The 17,221-nt window shown below is 48.8% G+C and overlaps 1 protein-coding gene across 2 annotated transcripts in view; it reads right to left on the reverse strand.

The window, feature by feature from the left end:
* Positions 1 to 17,221, reverse strand: part of LCP2 (lymphocyte cytosolic protein 2) — a 326,171-nt gene that overhangs the window by 202,266 nt on the left and 106,684 nt on the right. For both annotated transcript variants that reach the window (XM_029583581.1, XM_029583580.1), the window contains exon 5: positions 16,699 to 16,730. In XM_029583581.1, coding sequence (XP_029439441.1) covers positions 16,699 to 16,730 — 32 coding nt within the window. The remainder of the gene's footprint in view (positions 1 to 16,698; positions 16,731 to 17,221) is intronic.

A 17,221-nucleotide genomic window follows, 5' to 3' on the forward strand; every position in this document is an offset into this window, starting at 1 on the left:
AGACTTCAGGCTTTTAGCTGTTATGCACTAAAGATCTGAGACGTACTTCCATTATCCCTATGCTTGGTGTTGCGCTGGAGGTGGACCCTTGGCCTGGTTCAGGATTGGTATGGCCCTCTGGTCGGACCCAGAGAGCACCTGCCACCAGGAGGTGGAGCACACAAGGAGACAGAGGCTAGCTGGAGCTTCACCAATAACAGTCCGGGGTTTCCGCAGGTTGAGCCCTTGGGTACCCAGACCGCCTGGGCTTAGGTGGGCCTCTGGTGGACTCCCGGAGAGGTAGCGGAGAGGTGTGCCCACCACGAGCAAGGGTACATGGCTGATGCAGAGTGGATGAGCTAGACCTGAACCAGAAGCTCCGGAGACCTCAGGGAGCAAGGGTCACAGATAGAGTATCAGTCCAGGAGAGGTCAGCCAAAGCAGGGGTCAATACCAGAATCAGTTCGGGCATAGTCAAGGCAAGCGAGGGTCGGTTCCAGGCGGCAGACAAGAGAATGGTCAGGCAGGCAGTGGTCGGTTCCAGACGGCAGGCAAGAGAATGGTAAGGCAGGCAGTGGTCCATTCCAGGCTGCAGGCAAGAGAATGGTCAGGCAGGCAGAGGTCAGTACCAAAGGTCAGTCTGGAGAGGTACTACCTGAGAAGGATACAGGAACATGGAGACAATGGAACAGGAGACACTTGGAACAGGAGCATTTGGAACACGAAGGCAAACTAGTACACCAACGGTGACGACCCGATTGCTAAGGCAAGGTCCTGGGGACAGGGCCTCGCCTTAAGTAGTGAGTCTATGTGACATCATCGGGAGGCGCCCCCGCGGGTTTTTCCGCGTTGGGCCCTTTAAAGGGCTGCACATTGGGCGCACGCATGCCTAGGGGCGTGGCCGAGGACGCCGACGACGCAGAGCTCCTAAGGGAGCTCTGCGTGGTGCCAACACAGCCGGGATGCACAACAGTGCCCCCCCTTCTAGGCCTCCCCCTTACTGGTCTAGGTTTCTCTGGATGGTCTCGATGGAATCCTCGAAGCAGGTCTTTATCGAAGATATTATGAGAGGGTTCCCAAGGGTTTTCTTCTGGGCTGAAACCCTCCCATTACAGGAGGTACTCCCAATGGCCACAATGATGTCGAATGTCAAGGACCTCCTTGACCTGCAGGGTGTTCTCAGGTTCTGCCGTATGCTGAGTAGGAGGAGGAGGCCAGGACAGGACTAAAGGCTTAAGTAGTGACACGTGGAATGTGTTGTGGATTCCCATGGAGGCAGGGAGTTGTAGCTGGTAGGTGACTGCTCCAATGCATCGAAGAATAGGGAATGGACCATGGCAGTCATAGCCAAATGTGTTTCGTACTGAGCCAGACTTTCTGGCCAGGCCGGAACAGCAGTGCGGCCTGATAATGGACGTCAGTAAAGTGTTTGGATCTCTCAGCTGCTTGGCATAGTCTCTCTTTTACTTGATTCCAGAGTCTGCGTATAGTTTGTGCTGTAGACTGAGCTGCAGATGAAGTACACTGAGTGGAACAGGTAGGGGTAGGCGTGGTTGGCGGCCAAAGACTACCGCAAAAGGTGAGACAGTGGCAGAGGCAATGTGAGTGTTATGGGATAGTTCTGCCTATGGCAGGAGGTCAGCCCAGTTATCTTGCTGGTCGTTAACATATGATCGTAGGAATGTTTTTAAGGAACGGTTTGTCCTTTCGGCTTGGCCATTTGCTTACGGATGGTAGCCTGAGGTTAAGTTTAATGTAATATTTAACTTTTTACAAAGGGATCTACAATATTTAGCAGCAAATTGAGGGCCCCGGTCGGAGATGATTTCTTGAGGTAGTCCATGCAGATGAAATACGTTGGTTAAGAAGAGTTTAGCTAGTTCTGGAGTTGAAGGGAGACCAGGTAATGGGACAAAGTGGGCCATTTTTGAGAAGCGGTCAATAATGACCCAGATTACAGTATTTCCTTTTGAAGGAGGCAGGTCCACGCTAAAATCAGTGGAGAGACGACCAGGGTTCGGTGGGCACAGGAAGAGGTTGGAGGAGGCCCCATGGGCGGCCAGTCAGGGTTTTTTGCTGTGCGCAAACTGGACAGGAGTCCAAGTACTCATGGGAGTTCTTAATCATACACGCTTACGGAGATGGCGAGGGACCACCGTCTTCCTAGCTGGTACCGTGGTGGTGACTGCAATAGATATGCAAGCTGGATCGATGATGTGCCTAGGAGTCTCGGGTGTATCTTCTGGCTCGACGGAGTGAGAGAGCGCATCTGCCCAGAGGTTCTTAGCTGCCGAGCGATAGTGGAGCTTGAAGTTGAAGCGTTCAAAGAACAGGGCCCAGCAGGCTTGTCTGGGATTAAGTAATTGGGCCTCCTTTAGATGTTCTAGATTCTTGTGGTCAGTAAATATTGTGAATTAGTGTTGTGCCCCTTCCAGCCAGGGTCGCCATTCCTGGAGGGCTAGCTTCACAGCTAGGTGTTCAGGGTCCCCTATAATTTTGTTCAGTGGAGGAGAATTTGTGTGAGTAGAAGGAGCATGGTACCAAAGTTCCTTTAGTGGAGTATTGACTCAGGACCGATCCTGCTCCGATGGCGGATGCATCGCCTTTGCTGATGAAGGGATAGTTAGGATCCGGATGACATAGACATGGACTGGTATAGAAGACTTCCTTCACGGTGTGGAATGCTGACTGGGTCTTGGGACTCCATACTCGGAGGTCACATCCCTTGCTAGTCATAGAGAGGAGTAATTAGCGATAAAGTTTTGATAGTAGTTTGTAAACCCAAGGAATCTTTGTAGGGCACGGAGGCCCACTGGTTGCGGCCAATCTCGAATATCCTGGAGTTTATCAGGGTCCATGGTGAAGCCACGGTTGGAAATGATGTAGCCTAAAAATGGAAGACTGGGTTGTTCAAAAATACACTTCTCTAATTTCACATAGAGATGATGGTCTCTGAGACGCTGGAGGACTGTTTGGACATGGGAACAATGGGACTTTAGGTCTTTGGAGAATATTAGTATGTCGTCCAGATATATCACGACAAATGGGGTAGATTTTCAAATAGCGCGATTTGGCGTACTTTTGTTGGCGCATCAGGTGCCAACAAAAGTACGCTGGATTTTAGTAGATACGCGCGTAGCCGCGCGCATCCGCTAAAATCCGGGATCGGCGCGTGCAAGGCTATCGATTCCGTATAGCCGGCGCGCGCCGAGCCGCGCAGCCTACCTCCGTTCCCTCCGAGGCCGCTCCGAAATCGGAGCGGCCTCGGAGGGAACTTTCTTTTGCCCTCCCTTCCCCTACCTAACCCACCCACCCGGCCCTGTCTAAACCCCCCCCTTACCTTTGTTGGGGGATTTACGCCTCCCGGAGGGAGACGTAAATCCCCGCGTGCCAGCGGGCCGCTAGTGCGCCGGGACGCGACCTGGGGGCGGGTCCGGAGGGCGCGGCCACGCCCCCGGACCGCCCCAGGCCATAACCACGCCCCCGGGCCCGCCCCCGAAACGCTACGCCCCGCCCCAAAAACGCAGCGCGGTTCGGGCCCGCCCCCGACACGCCCCCGACACGCCCCCCTCGGAAAACCCCGGGACTTACGCGAGTCCCGGGTCTGCGCACGCCGGTAGGCCTATTGAACATAGGCGCACCGGCGAGCAGGGCTCTGAAAATCCGCCCCAATGAGTATAAAAGGACCCAAAATATCTTGTTCATTAAGCGCTGAAATACTGCAGGGGCATTGCAAAGCTCGAAGAGCATTAGTACATACTCGTAGTGGCCATCTCTTGTGTTGAAGGCGGACTTCCATATATCTTCTGGTTGGATTCGTACAAGGTTGTATGCCCCTCGGAGATCCAATTTCGTAAAGATTTGTGTGCCCTGCAGATGATCAAATAGTTCACTAATAAGTGGCAGTGGATAACGGTCCTTATGAATTACTGTGTTCAACCCTCTGTAGTCTATGCAGGGTCTCAAGCTGCCATCCTTCTTCTTTACGAAGAAGAACCCGGCTCCTGCCGGGGAATTAAAGGGTCTGATGAACCCTTTATCTAAATTCTCCTTGATGTACGCAGACATGGCTTGTGTTTCAGGAAGGGAATGGGGATAGAAACATAGGCGGAAGAAGACCATACGGCCCATCCAGTCTGCCCATCAAGCTTTCACAGTTATATTTCTCATACTTATCTGTTACTCTGACTGCTGAGGTCAGGGGCCCTTATTGATAACTTTTTGGTTCTAATTTTCCTTCCACCCCTGCCATTGATGTAGAGAGCAGTGCTGGAGCTGCATAAAAGTGAAGTATCAAGCTTAATTGGTTAGGGGTAGTGACCGCCGCAATAAGCAAGCTACTCCCACGTTTATTTGTTTACCCGGCCTGTGCAATTTAGTCCTTGTTGGTTGTCTTAATATAAATCCTCTTTTCTTCATTCCCCCTGCCATTGAAGCAGTGAGCTTTGCTGTATATGTATTCAAAGTGAAGTATAGATTCGGGGTAGTAATCGCTGCAACAAGCAAGCTACACCCATGCTTATTTGTTTACCCAGACTAAGCAATTCAATCCTAGTTGGTAGTTATCTGACTGTAAATCCTCTTATCTTCATTCCCCCTGCCGTTGAAGCAGTGAGCTGCACTGTATATGTATTCAAAGTGAAGTATCAGGTTTAATTGGTTAGTGGTAGTAACCGCCGTAACAAGCAAGCTATTCCCACACTTATTTGTGAATGCAAATCCTTTGTCCCACATTTCCTCTTGCCGTTGAAGCATAGAGCAATGTTGGAGTCGCATTAACCATGTATATGTTTATTGAATAAGGGTATTAATCACCAGGAAGTAGCCGTCATTCCCGCAAGCCACCCCCATGGCTCTTCTCTTCATTCCTATCTTCTAGCCTTTATGGATCCACGGTGTTTATCCCATGCCCCTTTGAAATCCTTCACAGTTTTAGTCTTCACCAGTTCCTCCGGAAAGGCATTCCAGGCATCCACCACCCTCTCCATGAAGAAATACTTCCTGACATTGGTTCTGAGTCTTCCTCCCTGGAGTTTTAAATCATGATCTCTGGTTCCGCTGATTTTTTTGTAATGGAAAAGGTTTGTCGTTGACTTTGGATCATTAAAAGCTTTCAAGTATCTGAAGGTCTGTATCATATCACCCCTGCTCCTCCTTTCCTCCAGGGTATACATATTTCGATTTTTTTAATCTCTCCTCATAAGGCATTCGATGAAGACCATACACCTTTTTGGTCACCCTTCTCTGGACCACCTCCATCCTGTCTCTGTCCCTTCGGAGATACGGTCTCCAGAACTGAGCATAGTACTCCAGGTGAAGCCTCACCAAGGACCTGTACAAGGGGATAATCACTTCCCTTTTCTTACTCGATATTCCTCTCTCTCTATGCAGCCCAGCATTCTTCTGGCTTTAGCTATCGCCTCGTCACATTGTTTCGCCGACTTCAGATCGTTAGTCACTTTCACCCCAAGGTCTCTCTCCTGCTCCATGCACATCAGCCCTTTACCCCCCATAGAATACATTTCTTTTGGATTCCCACACCCCATATGCATGACTCGGCACTTCTTGGCATTGAATCTCAGCTGCCATATCTTCGACCAGTCTTCCAGCTTCCTTAAATCCCATTCATTCTCTCCACTCCTTCCAGCGTGTTCACTCTGTTGCAGATCTTAGTATCATCCGCAAATAGACAAAACTTGCCTTCTTTCCCATCCGCGATGTTGCTCACGAAGATATTGAACAGGACCGGTCCCAACACCGACCCTTGTGGCACTCTGCTCATCACCGCTCTCTCTTCTGAGTAGGTTCCATTTACCGTCACAAATTGTCTTCTGTCCTTCAACCAGTTTGCTATCCAGGCCTCCTCCTTGGCACTCACTCCCAAGCTTCTTGTTTTATTCACTAGCCTCCTGTGCGGGACCATATCAAAAGCTTTGCTAAAATCCAAGTAGATGACATCGAGCGCTCTTCCTCGATCCAATTCCTTAGTCACACAATCAAAAAAGTCTGATTCATCTGACAGGACTTTCGCTTGGTGAAACCATGCTGCCTCTGGTCCAGTAATTCTGCTGCTTGTATATAGTTCACTATTCTTTCCTTCAGCAGTGACTCCAATACTTTTCCCACCACTGAGGTGAGGCTAACCGGCCTGTAGTTTCCAGCCTTCTCTCTGCTCCCACTCTTGTGAAGAGGGATCACTGCTGCTCTTCTCCAATCACTCGGCGCCACTCCCATTTCCAGGGATCTATTGAACAGGTCACTCAGCGGAGCCGCCAGCACATCTCTGAGCTCTTTCAGTATCCTGGGATGAACCTCATCAGGCCCCATGGCTTTGTCCACTTTCAGTTTTCCTAGTTCTTCCCATACATTCTCTTCCACAAATGGAGTTTCATCCATTCCACTCCTCTTCAGTTTCTTCTTAACTAGTGTCGGTCCTTCTCCAGGGTCTTCTTTAGAGAACATCGAACTGAAGTATTCGTTTAATATTTCTGCCATTTCTTCATCTGTCTCCACCCTTGGGAGGCATGGTTCCGGGTAATAATTCTATGGGGCAGTTAAATTCTCGAAGTGGAGGCAGGATATCAGCGTTTATTTTGGAGAACACATCTTTGAAGTCTGAGTATGGGGTAGATAATCCAGGAAGGGTTGTAGACTTGAGAACAGTCACGGATGGAGACACTTGCCGTTAACATCGGTTTTGACATTGAGGACCCCACTGTGTTAGTTGCAGGGATTGCCAGTCGAAGTCGGGTGCATGTAACTGGAGATTTCCTTCAGTTACATTTCCCCTCCAGTTTCAGAAAAAGGAGAGAGATTTCCTCGTCATGGAGGGTTCCAACGGTAAGGCGAATGATCATGGTATGGTGAGTGATACGACCGGGAAGATGCTCCCCCTGAATCGAGGCGATACGGAGTGGTACTTCTAGTGGTTGGGTCTGTATCTGAAGAAGTTTGATGATATCTTCCATTATAAAATTTCCACTCGCCCCAGTGTCCACGAGGGCGGTGGTAGCAAAAGAACGTGTCTCCCCTAGGAGGGAGATAGGAAGCAATAGTTGAGGGCCAGAAACAGTAGCGCCCAAGCTCGGGACCCCCGCCAGGCTCAGGCTTTGGAGTTTCCCAGACGCACAGGGCAAGTTTGAAGAAGGTGTCCAGAACCACCGTAATATAAGCAGGGGCCTGCTTTTCTGCATCAGAGACGTTCCTCTGGGGTCAAGCAACTGCAATTGATTTGCATGGGCTCCTTTGGTGGCTGAGGAACCAGTAAGGCATTCAATGGAGGACTTGCTGCACATGATGGTCGTGGGGCAGGAGCTTGGAGGACCCTCACCTCCTGATGAAATTGTCGGAGACGGTAGTCAATTCTGCTGACCAGGGAGATCAGATTTTCCAGAGATACGGGGATCTCGCAGGTGGCCAGTTCGTCCTTAAAAGCCAGAGACAGTCCCTCGAGGCAGAGTGCCCTTAAGCAGTCTTCTTGCCAACCTAGCTCAGTAGCTAGTGTTCTGAACTCTACTGTATATTCAGCGAGCAGGTGCGAGCCTTGACAGAGGTGGACTAGATGGTGGCCAGCGACTGCTTGTCGGCCTGGGTCCTTGAAAGTACGTTAGAAGATGGAGATGAACTAAGGGAGCTGGCGGAGGATGGCATCAGAACGCTCCCAAAGTGGGGAAGCCCATGACAGGGCCTTCTCCTCAAGGCACGAAAGGATAAATGTGATCTTATTTGCTTCATCAGGAAACAGCGAGGGTTGCAGCGAAAAATGCATACAACATTGGTTTATGAAGCTTCGACAAAGGCGCGGATCCCCATTAAAACAGGGTGGAGCTGAGAGAGCCAGCAGTGGCTGTGAGGGTAAGCTTTGGGCAAGGCCCCCTGAGTTGACCATGACAGACTCCTCCAATTGAGAGCATTGCCTTTCCACGGAGGAGACCAATGTTTCCAGGACCTGTTGTTGTTCTCGGACACGATAAGCCAGACCAGGAATGGCCTGCAAGGCAGGGGACTCTGCCGAGTCCATGGCCTTGGCAACCTGTTGCGCTGGAGATGGATCCTTGGCCTGGTGCAGGATTGGTACAGCCCTCTTTTCAGACCGAGAGCACCTGCCACCAGGAGGCGGAGCACACAAGGAGACAGAGGCTAGCTGGAGCTTCACCAATAACAGTTCGTGGTTTCCGCCTGGACCGCCTGGACTTAGGTGGGCCTCTGGTGGTCTCCCGGAGAGGTAGCGGAGAGGTGTGCCCACCACGAGCAAGGGTACATGGCTGATGCAGAGTGGATGAGCTAGACCTGAACCAGAAGCTCCAGAGACCTCAGGGAGCAAGGGTCAGAGACAGAGTATCAGTCCAGGAGAGGTCAGCCAAAGCAGGGGTCAATACCAGAATCAGTCCAGGCGTAGTCAAGCAAGGGTCGGTTCCAGGCGGCAGACAAGAGAATGGTCAGGCAGGCAGTGGTCAGTTCAAGGTGGCAGACAAGAAAATGGTCAGGCAGGCAGTGGTCAGTTCCAGGTGGCAGGCAAGAGAATGGTCAGGCAGGCAGAGGTCAGTACCAAAGGTCAGTCCGGAGAGGTACTACCTGAGAAGGATACAGGAAGACGGAGACACTGGAAAAGGAGACACTGGAACACGAAGGCACACTAGTACACCAACGGTGTCGACCCGATTGCCAAGGCGAGTTCCTGGGGACAGGGCTTCGCCTTAACTAGTGAGTCTATGTGATGTCATCGGGAGGCGCCCCCGCGGGTTTTCCCACCTTGGACCCATTAAAGGGCTGCATGTCGGCTGCGCGCGTGCCTAGGGGCATGGCCGAGATCGCAGAGCCCCGACGGGAGCTCTGTTGTGAGGCCTGCGAGGAGAATGGTGAGGATGAGGATGCCGTGAACTGGCTGCGGCCGCAAGGGAGGGGTGCCCGGAGCTGGTCGAAGGAAGCGCGAGGTGAGTAGGCCCGGCTGTGGTGCCAAAGCAGCCGAGACGTGCAACACTTGGAGCCCAGCTACCTCACCTTCAGGAAGAAAGCTTTCCAGCCAGGCATTCCCAACAGAGACCTCCTGTCCATCATCCTAGTTACCATAGAGGTATTCCTAGTTCTGCAGCAAAAACAAAAGAACCTAACTATGAATCTGTCTTTAAATATATATAGATACTCAACCAATATTGTTTGTTGATCTAACACTATTGTAACCTACATTAAATTAAAGTTTATTGTAATCTGTTTTGAGGACATTCATGGTAAAAAGCAGAATATCAAATGCCAATAAATAAAAATAATAAATAAATGACTCTGATCCCCTTCTGAAGTTTCCTGAGAGAAATGTAGACTCAATAAGCTGCAGCCCAAATTCCTGCATGTTGCAGTATTAAACTGGGTCAAGCCTCCCATTGTCATTCTGCTTTCCTGGACAAGCTTTTGTGACAGTTGGAGACTAGACACTGGAGCTGACCTATGGAGTGTAGCCCTGAAGAAAAGATTAGAAGCTTGTAGTAACTCACCTTCCTTGCTGTAAAATACATTTTCATGTAGATAAGCAGCTGAATTAGCCATACTGTCTGGGTACGTCCTCTGTGCCACTAGGCAGAGCTCTCTAAGTATGGTTAAGTTTTTCAGCTAGGTATCCCATCTAGTATATTGCTCGCTCTGCCTGAGGTAACTCAGTCAGTTTTTTTCCGCGCGACTAATGGCCCGCGGAACTCTTTCTCTCTCTCCTTTCTCCTAAATATATATATATATATATATATATATATATATATATATATATATAAAAATAGAAATATGGAAAGGAAAAAGTACAACAGTAAAATAAAATAAATAAATACTCAAGGTTTTTTTCTTTCCTGCTGAATCCATGAATAGCGAAATGGAACCACTGCGACCGTGAGATGGACTGCCCTTAAAAAGACTTTTATGTCTACTCCAGGCCCTCGAATATCTGATAGCCCTTATATTGTAGCCCTCAGTAGCCCCCAATCTCATCTGGCTCAGTGCTGAAGTGAGCTTCCACAGGCAGCCGATTCACGGCACAATTGCTGAAGCACCGCCGATGCCTGGAAGGCGTCAATCTGTCTGCCGGTGCATTCAAACGCCGCCGACGCATGAAAACACTCACTGCATCCTCCGGCGCATCAAAGCGATGCCTGAAGTATGGCGAAGGGTCCGCTGGCGCACCGATGCTCCACCAAAGCAGGGAATGCTTCTAGGCGCCCACCGGCGCATTGACGCACCGCCGATGCACGGAATGCGTCTAGGCGCAGGCCGGCGCATCAACGTGCCGCTGATGCACGGAATGCGTCTAGGCACCTGCTGGCACATCCATGCGCCGTCGAAGCACGAATTGCATCAAGGCATCTGCCGGCACATCCATGTGCCGCCGACGCACAGTATGCGTCAAGGCGTCCACCAGTGCATCTATACGCCGCTGACGCCAACACACAGAGGATGTTGAGGCGTCTGCTGGCTTGGAAACACCCCAGTGACGCACAACAACATGACAATGTGTCTGCCGGTGCAGCAGTGTGACACCAGCGCACGAGATGAGTCGGTGTCACTGCCGGCGAGCGTGGCTACCAGCACGTCCACCAGTCTATGGGGCCACACGCTCATGGAGTTGATCGGGAAGCAGCCCACACTGGGCACCCACCCTGTCATACATGCGCTCGAAAGACGGCTGACATGCCACGGATCCCGCTGGGGCACTAAACCACCAGGCGCATCTGTTAGGTCACCAATTCATGGCCATCCTCACCGGCGCATGCCCATTGGACATCCGACCTTTGCATTTACAGGAGCACCTCGATGCACAGACACCTGATCCAGTGCATGAGTCCGGCGCTCACCAGTAGGGAAATGCCTCCCCTACATGCACAACAAGGCACCAGACTTTAAAAAAAAAAAAAATCTCCTGGAAGCCATTTCTGGGGACATATGTGCCCTCATGGCCCCACCTCAGGTGGCAACTGGGATGGAGAGCCATCTTGCTAACCTGATTCTAGACAAGAGATTTTTGGCACTTTCGACATTCTGGAGACTCCTACTGAGCGTAGGAGCTACCTCAACACTTCATTGAGAGTGCGTTCATGACAGGGCATGGAATAGCCCACTATCCATTCCTCCAACATTGCACAGGCTGCCTACCAAATAGAAGATTCTTCCTTCCACTCTGAAGTACAGCTCCCACACCAAATCATGGGAGTACAGTTGGTGTTGCAAAGGGCTCGTTCATCGAGGCTTCATTCTAGTGCGCGACCAACCAGAGCCCAGCACGGCTCCCAAGTCCCCAAGTGGACCCTAGGTGCCATGGCCTAGAAGAGGACTCTCCAGATCTCCTGCGTTCTCGCTAGGAGGGATTGATGTCCCTTCCAGAACATCTGCTGCTGCTATGGCAACCAGATATCTACACGACTCTATTCTACTGCAACAAAACACGATGTTCAGCATGGATTAGTAAACCAGCCATGACGAGCAGATGACTTCACTGTTGCAGTGATGGTGCTTGGACAGCAGCAGACAGCAGCCCCTTCGCTTGTTTCTCTTCATCAGCCATCCACATCCTGTCGTCAATCCTTCTACTCCACATAGAAGAACCCAAAAAAAAAAAAAACCAAATAAAAATAAATAAATAAATAATTATAATAAGCCCCTACCATGTCAACAATCGATGCACTAACTTTCTCAGCAGCAGACATGACATAGGCATGCTGGAGCCCTCATCAGCCACTTGACACACTGACTCTCAAACGCAAATCCTGCGGGTTTTAAGAGTCAGACTGCCACCCTTGCACATACTTCCGATGGGTAACGCAGGGGAGGCCCATCCTCCTTCCAACCTAGAAGCTCATCACTTTGGATCGTTCGGTTCTCTCCATTATAGAACACCATTACTATCTTCATCTCTCAACCCTTCCATCTTATCATGGGTAGTTCTACAGAAACAATATGTCTCCCACCAAATTCCATCTGGAAGGAAATCAGTGCTCTACTCCAGAATCACTGCATTCAGAGAGTACCTTACCAACAGATTCATCAGGGACATCTGCGTCCTCTCCTAGACCTCTATTCACTCAACGGACTTCTCTTCAAAGAGAAGTTCAGGGAATTCCTGCAAGCCCATTCTTCCATTTCTACGGCCCAAGGATTCGATGTGTTCCCTGAATTGAAAGATGCACATTCCAATGCATCCAGATTCCTGGTACTGCCTATTTTTCCAGACGGACAGCCGGGCACTACCAGTGCAGGGTCCTTCCTTTTGGCCTTTCATCTGCCCCCAGGGTCTTCACAGGGTGTCTGGCAGTAGCACTTCCATAGGCGTTGGCACGGGGTGAAAATTTGTCCCTATCTGAACAATAGGCTTTTAATAGCACCAAATCAGATTCTCCGACGGGACAGTCTACTGAGCACAGTTCCCTGCCTAGAAAGTCTGGGCCTCCCAGTCAATTACGAAATCTGAGACCAACGCAAACTGTAAAATTCATAGGAGCAAATATCGACATTTCAGGACGCTTTCCTGCTGCAGCCGAGAGCATTGGCTCTCTCCACGCTGACGTGACTTCTACTTCACAGTGTAACAGTTCTGGGCGTTAAGTCCTAACCATTTCCGTGGCTCCTCATACATGCCTATATATACATAGTCTCCAATAAGATCTACAGAGCCAATGGGATCAGCTCTTCTATCCATGGTCCAACCCTATAACCATAACAACAACCTACAAAAAGACCTACAGTGGTGGTTTCTCCCATCACCACTACCAACGGGTTCACCTCTACAACCCTTCACATTATGTAGTACTCACTACATACGCATCCCCCAAAGTATGAGGACTCACCTAGACCACTTACAGACTCAGGGTCTAAGGTCCACATACGCAAGCGCACAGCAAATTAAAAAAAAAAAATCCCTCCTGGAATTCAAGGTAGACAGCAACACCTTCCACCCTTCGAAAACACCTTCCCACAAGGTAGTTATGATTTACACAACAATCAAGTTGCAATGCTCTACATAAACAAAGGAGCTCAGGTTCTTGGAACCTCTGCAGAGAAGCAGTTCAGAAACTAGAATGATCTCATCACAGATCAATTTTTTTAAAGGAACTTATCTTCCCGGGATCGTAATTCCAGGACAGACAAACTGAGCAGAATTTCTCATCCCCACGAATGGGAACTAGATCAGAAGGTTGCGCAACATATATATTCTCTATATGGGCCTTCCTTCCATCGACCTCTTCGCAACCAACAACAACAGGAAGTGGGAGAACTTCTGCTTAGTATATCTGAGCCCGCTCAGACTACCTCCAGACACTTTCCTCATAAACTGGTCTCACGACCTACTCTATGCGTTTCCACCGATACCTTTCATCTCTCGTACAATCCAGAGACGCATCAAAGAGCAGTCGACTAATTCTTTTTGTGCCTGCATAGCCGTGACAACCATAATACCATTATCTACCGTCCATGAAAGATCCGATTCCCCTGAGCAACAATCTTCATCTTCTGACCCAGGACACCAGATCCCTACAGCATCTACCGAAACTTAAACTTTCATCCTTCCCTCCAAGGCATATTACTGTCTTCAAGGAAGCCTTCGACCAGACTCATCTACCGGAGAAAGTGATCATGCTACACTTCCCGATGCTCCACAATGGAAATGGACCTCTACCTTGTCCACCAGAGCACCTTCTTTCTTACCTCTATCTCATCTACAGTGAAGTTCTCACCACATACTCACTGTGAGTGCACTTAAGAAAAGATGATTTATATTCAGACAACAACCAACAAGGAATGAATTACATAGTCTGGGTAAACAAATAAGCATGGGTGTAGCTTGCTTGTTACGGCGGTTACTACCCCGAATCAATTAAGCCTGATACTTCACTTGGAATACATATCCAGCACAGCTTACTGCTTCAACGGCAGGGGAGAATGAAGTAAAGAGGATTTATAGTCAGACAACCAACAAGGACTGAATTGCACAGGCAGGGTAAACAAGTGTGGGAGTAGCTTGCTCATTTCGGCGGTTACTACCCCAAACCAATTAGCTAGATACTTCACTTAGATGCAGCTCCAGCACTGCTGTCTGCATTGATGGTGGGGGTGAAAGGGAATTGGAACCAAAAAGTTACTTATAAGGGCCAAGAGTAACAGATAAGTATGAAAACAGGTGTGAAAGCTTGCTGGGCAGACTGGATAGGCCACTTGGTCTTCTTCTGCCGTCATTTCTATGTTTCTATGAATGTTAAGCGCTATAGTAGCTTACCATACTCCTCTAAAGGGAGAATCTATTTCATATCATTTGCTTGTTTACAAATTCATGACATGTGTATTACACCTACATCCGCCAACAAACAAACCGCCAATACCGTGGCATATTAACATAATCCTCGAACAACAGATACTTCCCCCTTCGAACCATTAGAGACTAGTAACCTTCATACTTCTCATGGTATGTACTTTCACAACGGCCTTCACATCACCAGACAAGTTAGTGAACTTCAAGCCTTAGTTCACTACTCTCCTTATCTGCAATTCCATCATCACAAGGTGACCTTACAAACTCACCCTAACTTCCTACTAAAGCTGATGTCCAGTTTCCATCTCAACCAGGCTATCACCTTACCCACTTTGCATCCAAAACCTCATGCAAATGACAATGAGACATTACTTACATTGGACAGTAAGTGTGCACTTCCCTGTTGTCAACAGCACACCCATTCACCAAATAGTCCTTTGCACCTGTTTCTTTCGTTCATTCCTAACGGCCAAGGACGTCCAGTGACAAAGAGAACATTATCCAACAGTATACAATTTGTTACCATAAACGATCGCAGTCGCTATCTGCAACTCCACAGCGCATCAAGTAACAGCTGTGGTGACTTGAGTTGCCCACTTTCATGAAGCACCTATCATATATAAATCGGTAAGGCGGCAACGTCATCATCTTCACCGATGCACATCCCATTACTGCTTAGATCAGCAAGCTGCGAATAATGCGCTATTGGGACGGACTGTCCTACAGAAGAGCACATGTACCTCACATAAACAGCCTTCATAGGAACTGTCCGCCAATACATCCCGTATTGGGCACAATAAACAAAGAACAATAACATCAACTGCTCAATACATCAGCTGGGGACTCCCAGACAGCATGGCTAGTTCAGCTGCTTATCTACGTGAAAAGAGCAAGTTTGCTTACCGTAAACGGTGTTTTCCGTAGATAGCAGATGAATTAGCCATGCTGACCTGCCCGCCTCCCCGGACAGTTCTGACATGGCATAACACTTGCTTTGATACAGACTGAGTTACCTCAGGCAGTGCGAGCGATATACAAGATGGAATACCTAGCTGAAAGACTTAACCATACTTAGAGAGCTCCGCCCCCTGGTTGCACAGAGGATGTACCCAGACAGCATGGCTAATTCATCTGCTATCTACGGAAAACACCGTTTATGGTAAGCAAACTTGCTCTTCTGGTACCTGTAGTGCTGATTTCTAGGGATGTGAATCGTTTTTTGACGATTTAAAAAAATCGTCAGATATTTTTTAAATCATCAAAAATTGTTAGAGTCGCGATACAATAGAAATTCCCCCGATTTATCGTGAAATCGGGGGAGGGGGAGGGCGGGAAAACCGGCACACCAAAACAACCCCTAAACCTACCCCGACCCTTTAAAAAAATCCCCCACCCTCCCGAACCCCCCCAAAATGTTTTAAATTACCTGGTGGTCCAGTGGGGGGGGGGGGGGGGTCCCGGCGCGATCTCCCGCTCTCGGGCCATCGGCGCCATTTTGGCTGCCACTAATATAAATGGCGCCGATGGCCCGATAAAAAAAAAACCCACCCGACCCTTTAAAATGACCCCCTTAGCCTCCCCCACCCTCCCGACCCCCCCCCAAACCTTTTAAAATTACCTGGTGGTCCAGCGGGAGCGCGGGGAGCGATCTCCCGCTCTCAGGCCATCGGCGCCATTCCTTTGCCCTTACCATGTGACAGGGCAAAGGTAGCGCCAGCGCCATTTTGAATATTGGCAATACGGCCTGAGTGCAGGAGATCGCTCCCAGACCCCCGCTGGACCCCCAGGGACTTTTGGCCAGCTTGGGGGGAGCCTCCTGACCCCCATAAGACTTGCCAAAAGTCCAGCGGGGGTCCGGGAGCGACCTCCTGCACTCGGGCTGTATTGCCAGTATTCAAAATGGCGCCAGCGCTACCTTTGCCCGCACTATGTCATAGGGGCCGACGGTCGGCCCCCTTTGTGTTAAGCTAACTTAAAAACAATCCTGATAGCAGCCAGTGAAGTTCTTTGTAGCGGGGTGATGTATTCAAATTTAGATACTCTGCAGTGTTTTATAATAACTGAATTCTCCTCAAAGCCACCTCTGTTATTTCCATGTCTAGGGAATTTCAATAATCTATACATGATAGCATCAGAGCATATGTAATACTTAGAAGCTCTTGTTTCCCCAGGAAAGGTTTTAAACCTGTGAATCAATCACAGGGCAAGGAAGATGGATATACTTACTTTCGAGATTCGATTTGACAGTTAACAAACAGTCCAGTTTATGCCTAGTACTTTAGTAACTCATATTAGCAAAATGATAATTCCTCTCATTTTAAGGGTCAATTGGTCAAAAATTGAATATCTACAGAACCAAATGGCCTCTGACTTCTGGGTATTAACTTTAAATTTGTGGTTCAACAGCCAAGTATCTATCCAAACAATCATGCACAGTTACTTACCTTTCTCCTCCGGTATCTTGTGTACTGGCATCCTACAGAGATCACAGACAGGAATATATGATTATTTATTTATTTATTTGCAGGTTCTTATATAACGCCCTTATCAGAGCTCCGTGCTGGGCAGTTTACAGTGTCGTAATGATAATAAGCAGTACACAAAATCAGCAATAGGTTAACATAGCATGACAAGGCAGTAACATTTCGCAACAGGCAGCATTCAAAGAACAAAAACAGGAGAGTTCAATAACAACATCAAAACCAGCAGGAAAAATTAGGCACAACGATTAGGCAAAAATTTAAGCAAAAGATAGTTGGAAGTAGTGGGCTTTCACCTGTTTCCTGAATGTTTGGTAGTTAGCAATATTTCTAAAGGGATAAAGCATTTCACAGAGTGAGTCCCACTGTCCCACAATACAGAAAGCCCTGGTTTACAAATGACAAGATTTAATAGTGGGGACCATTAATAGACCTTTATCTGCAGATCTTAAGGGGTGATTGAGAAGATACTGTAGTAATTTATTAA

The sequence above is a fragment of the Rhinatrema bivittatum genome, chromosome 18 (assembly GCF_901001135.1).
Source record: "Rhinatrema bivittatum chromosome 18, aRhiBiv1.1, whole genome shotgun sequence".
NCBI classification, from domain to species: domain Eukaryota; kingdom Metazoa; phylum Chordata; class Amphibia; order Gymnophiona; family Rhinatrematidae; genus Rhinatrema; species Rhinatrema bivittatum.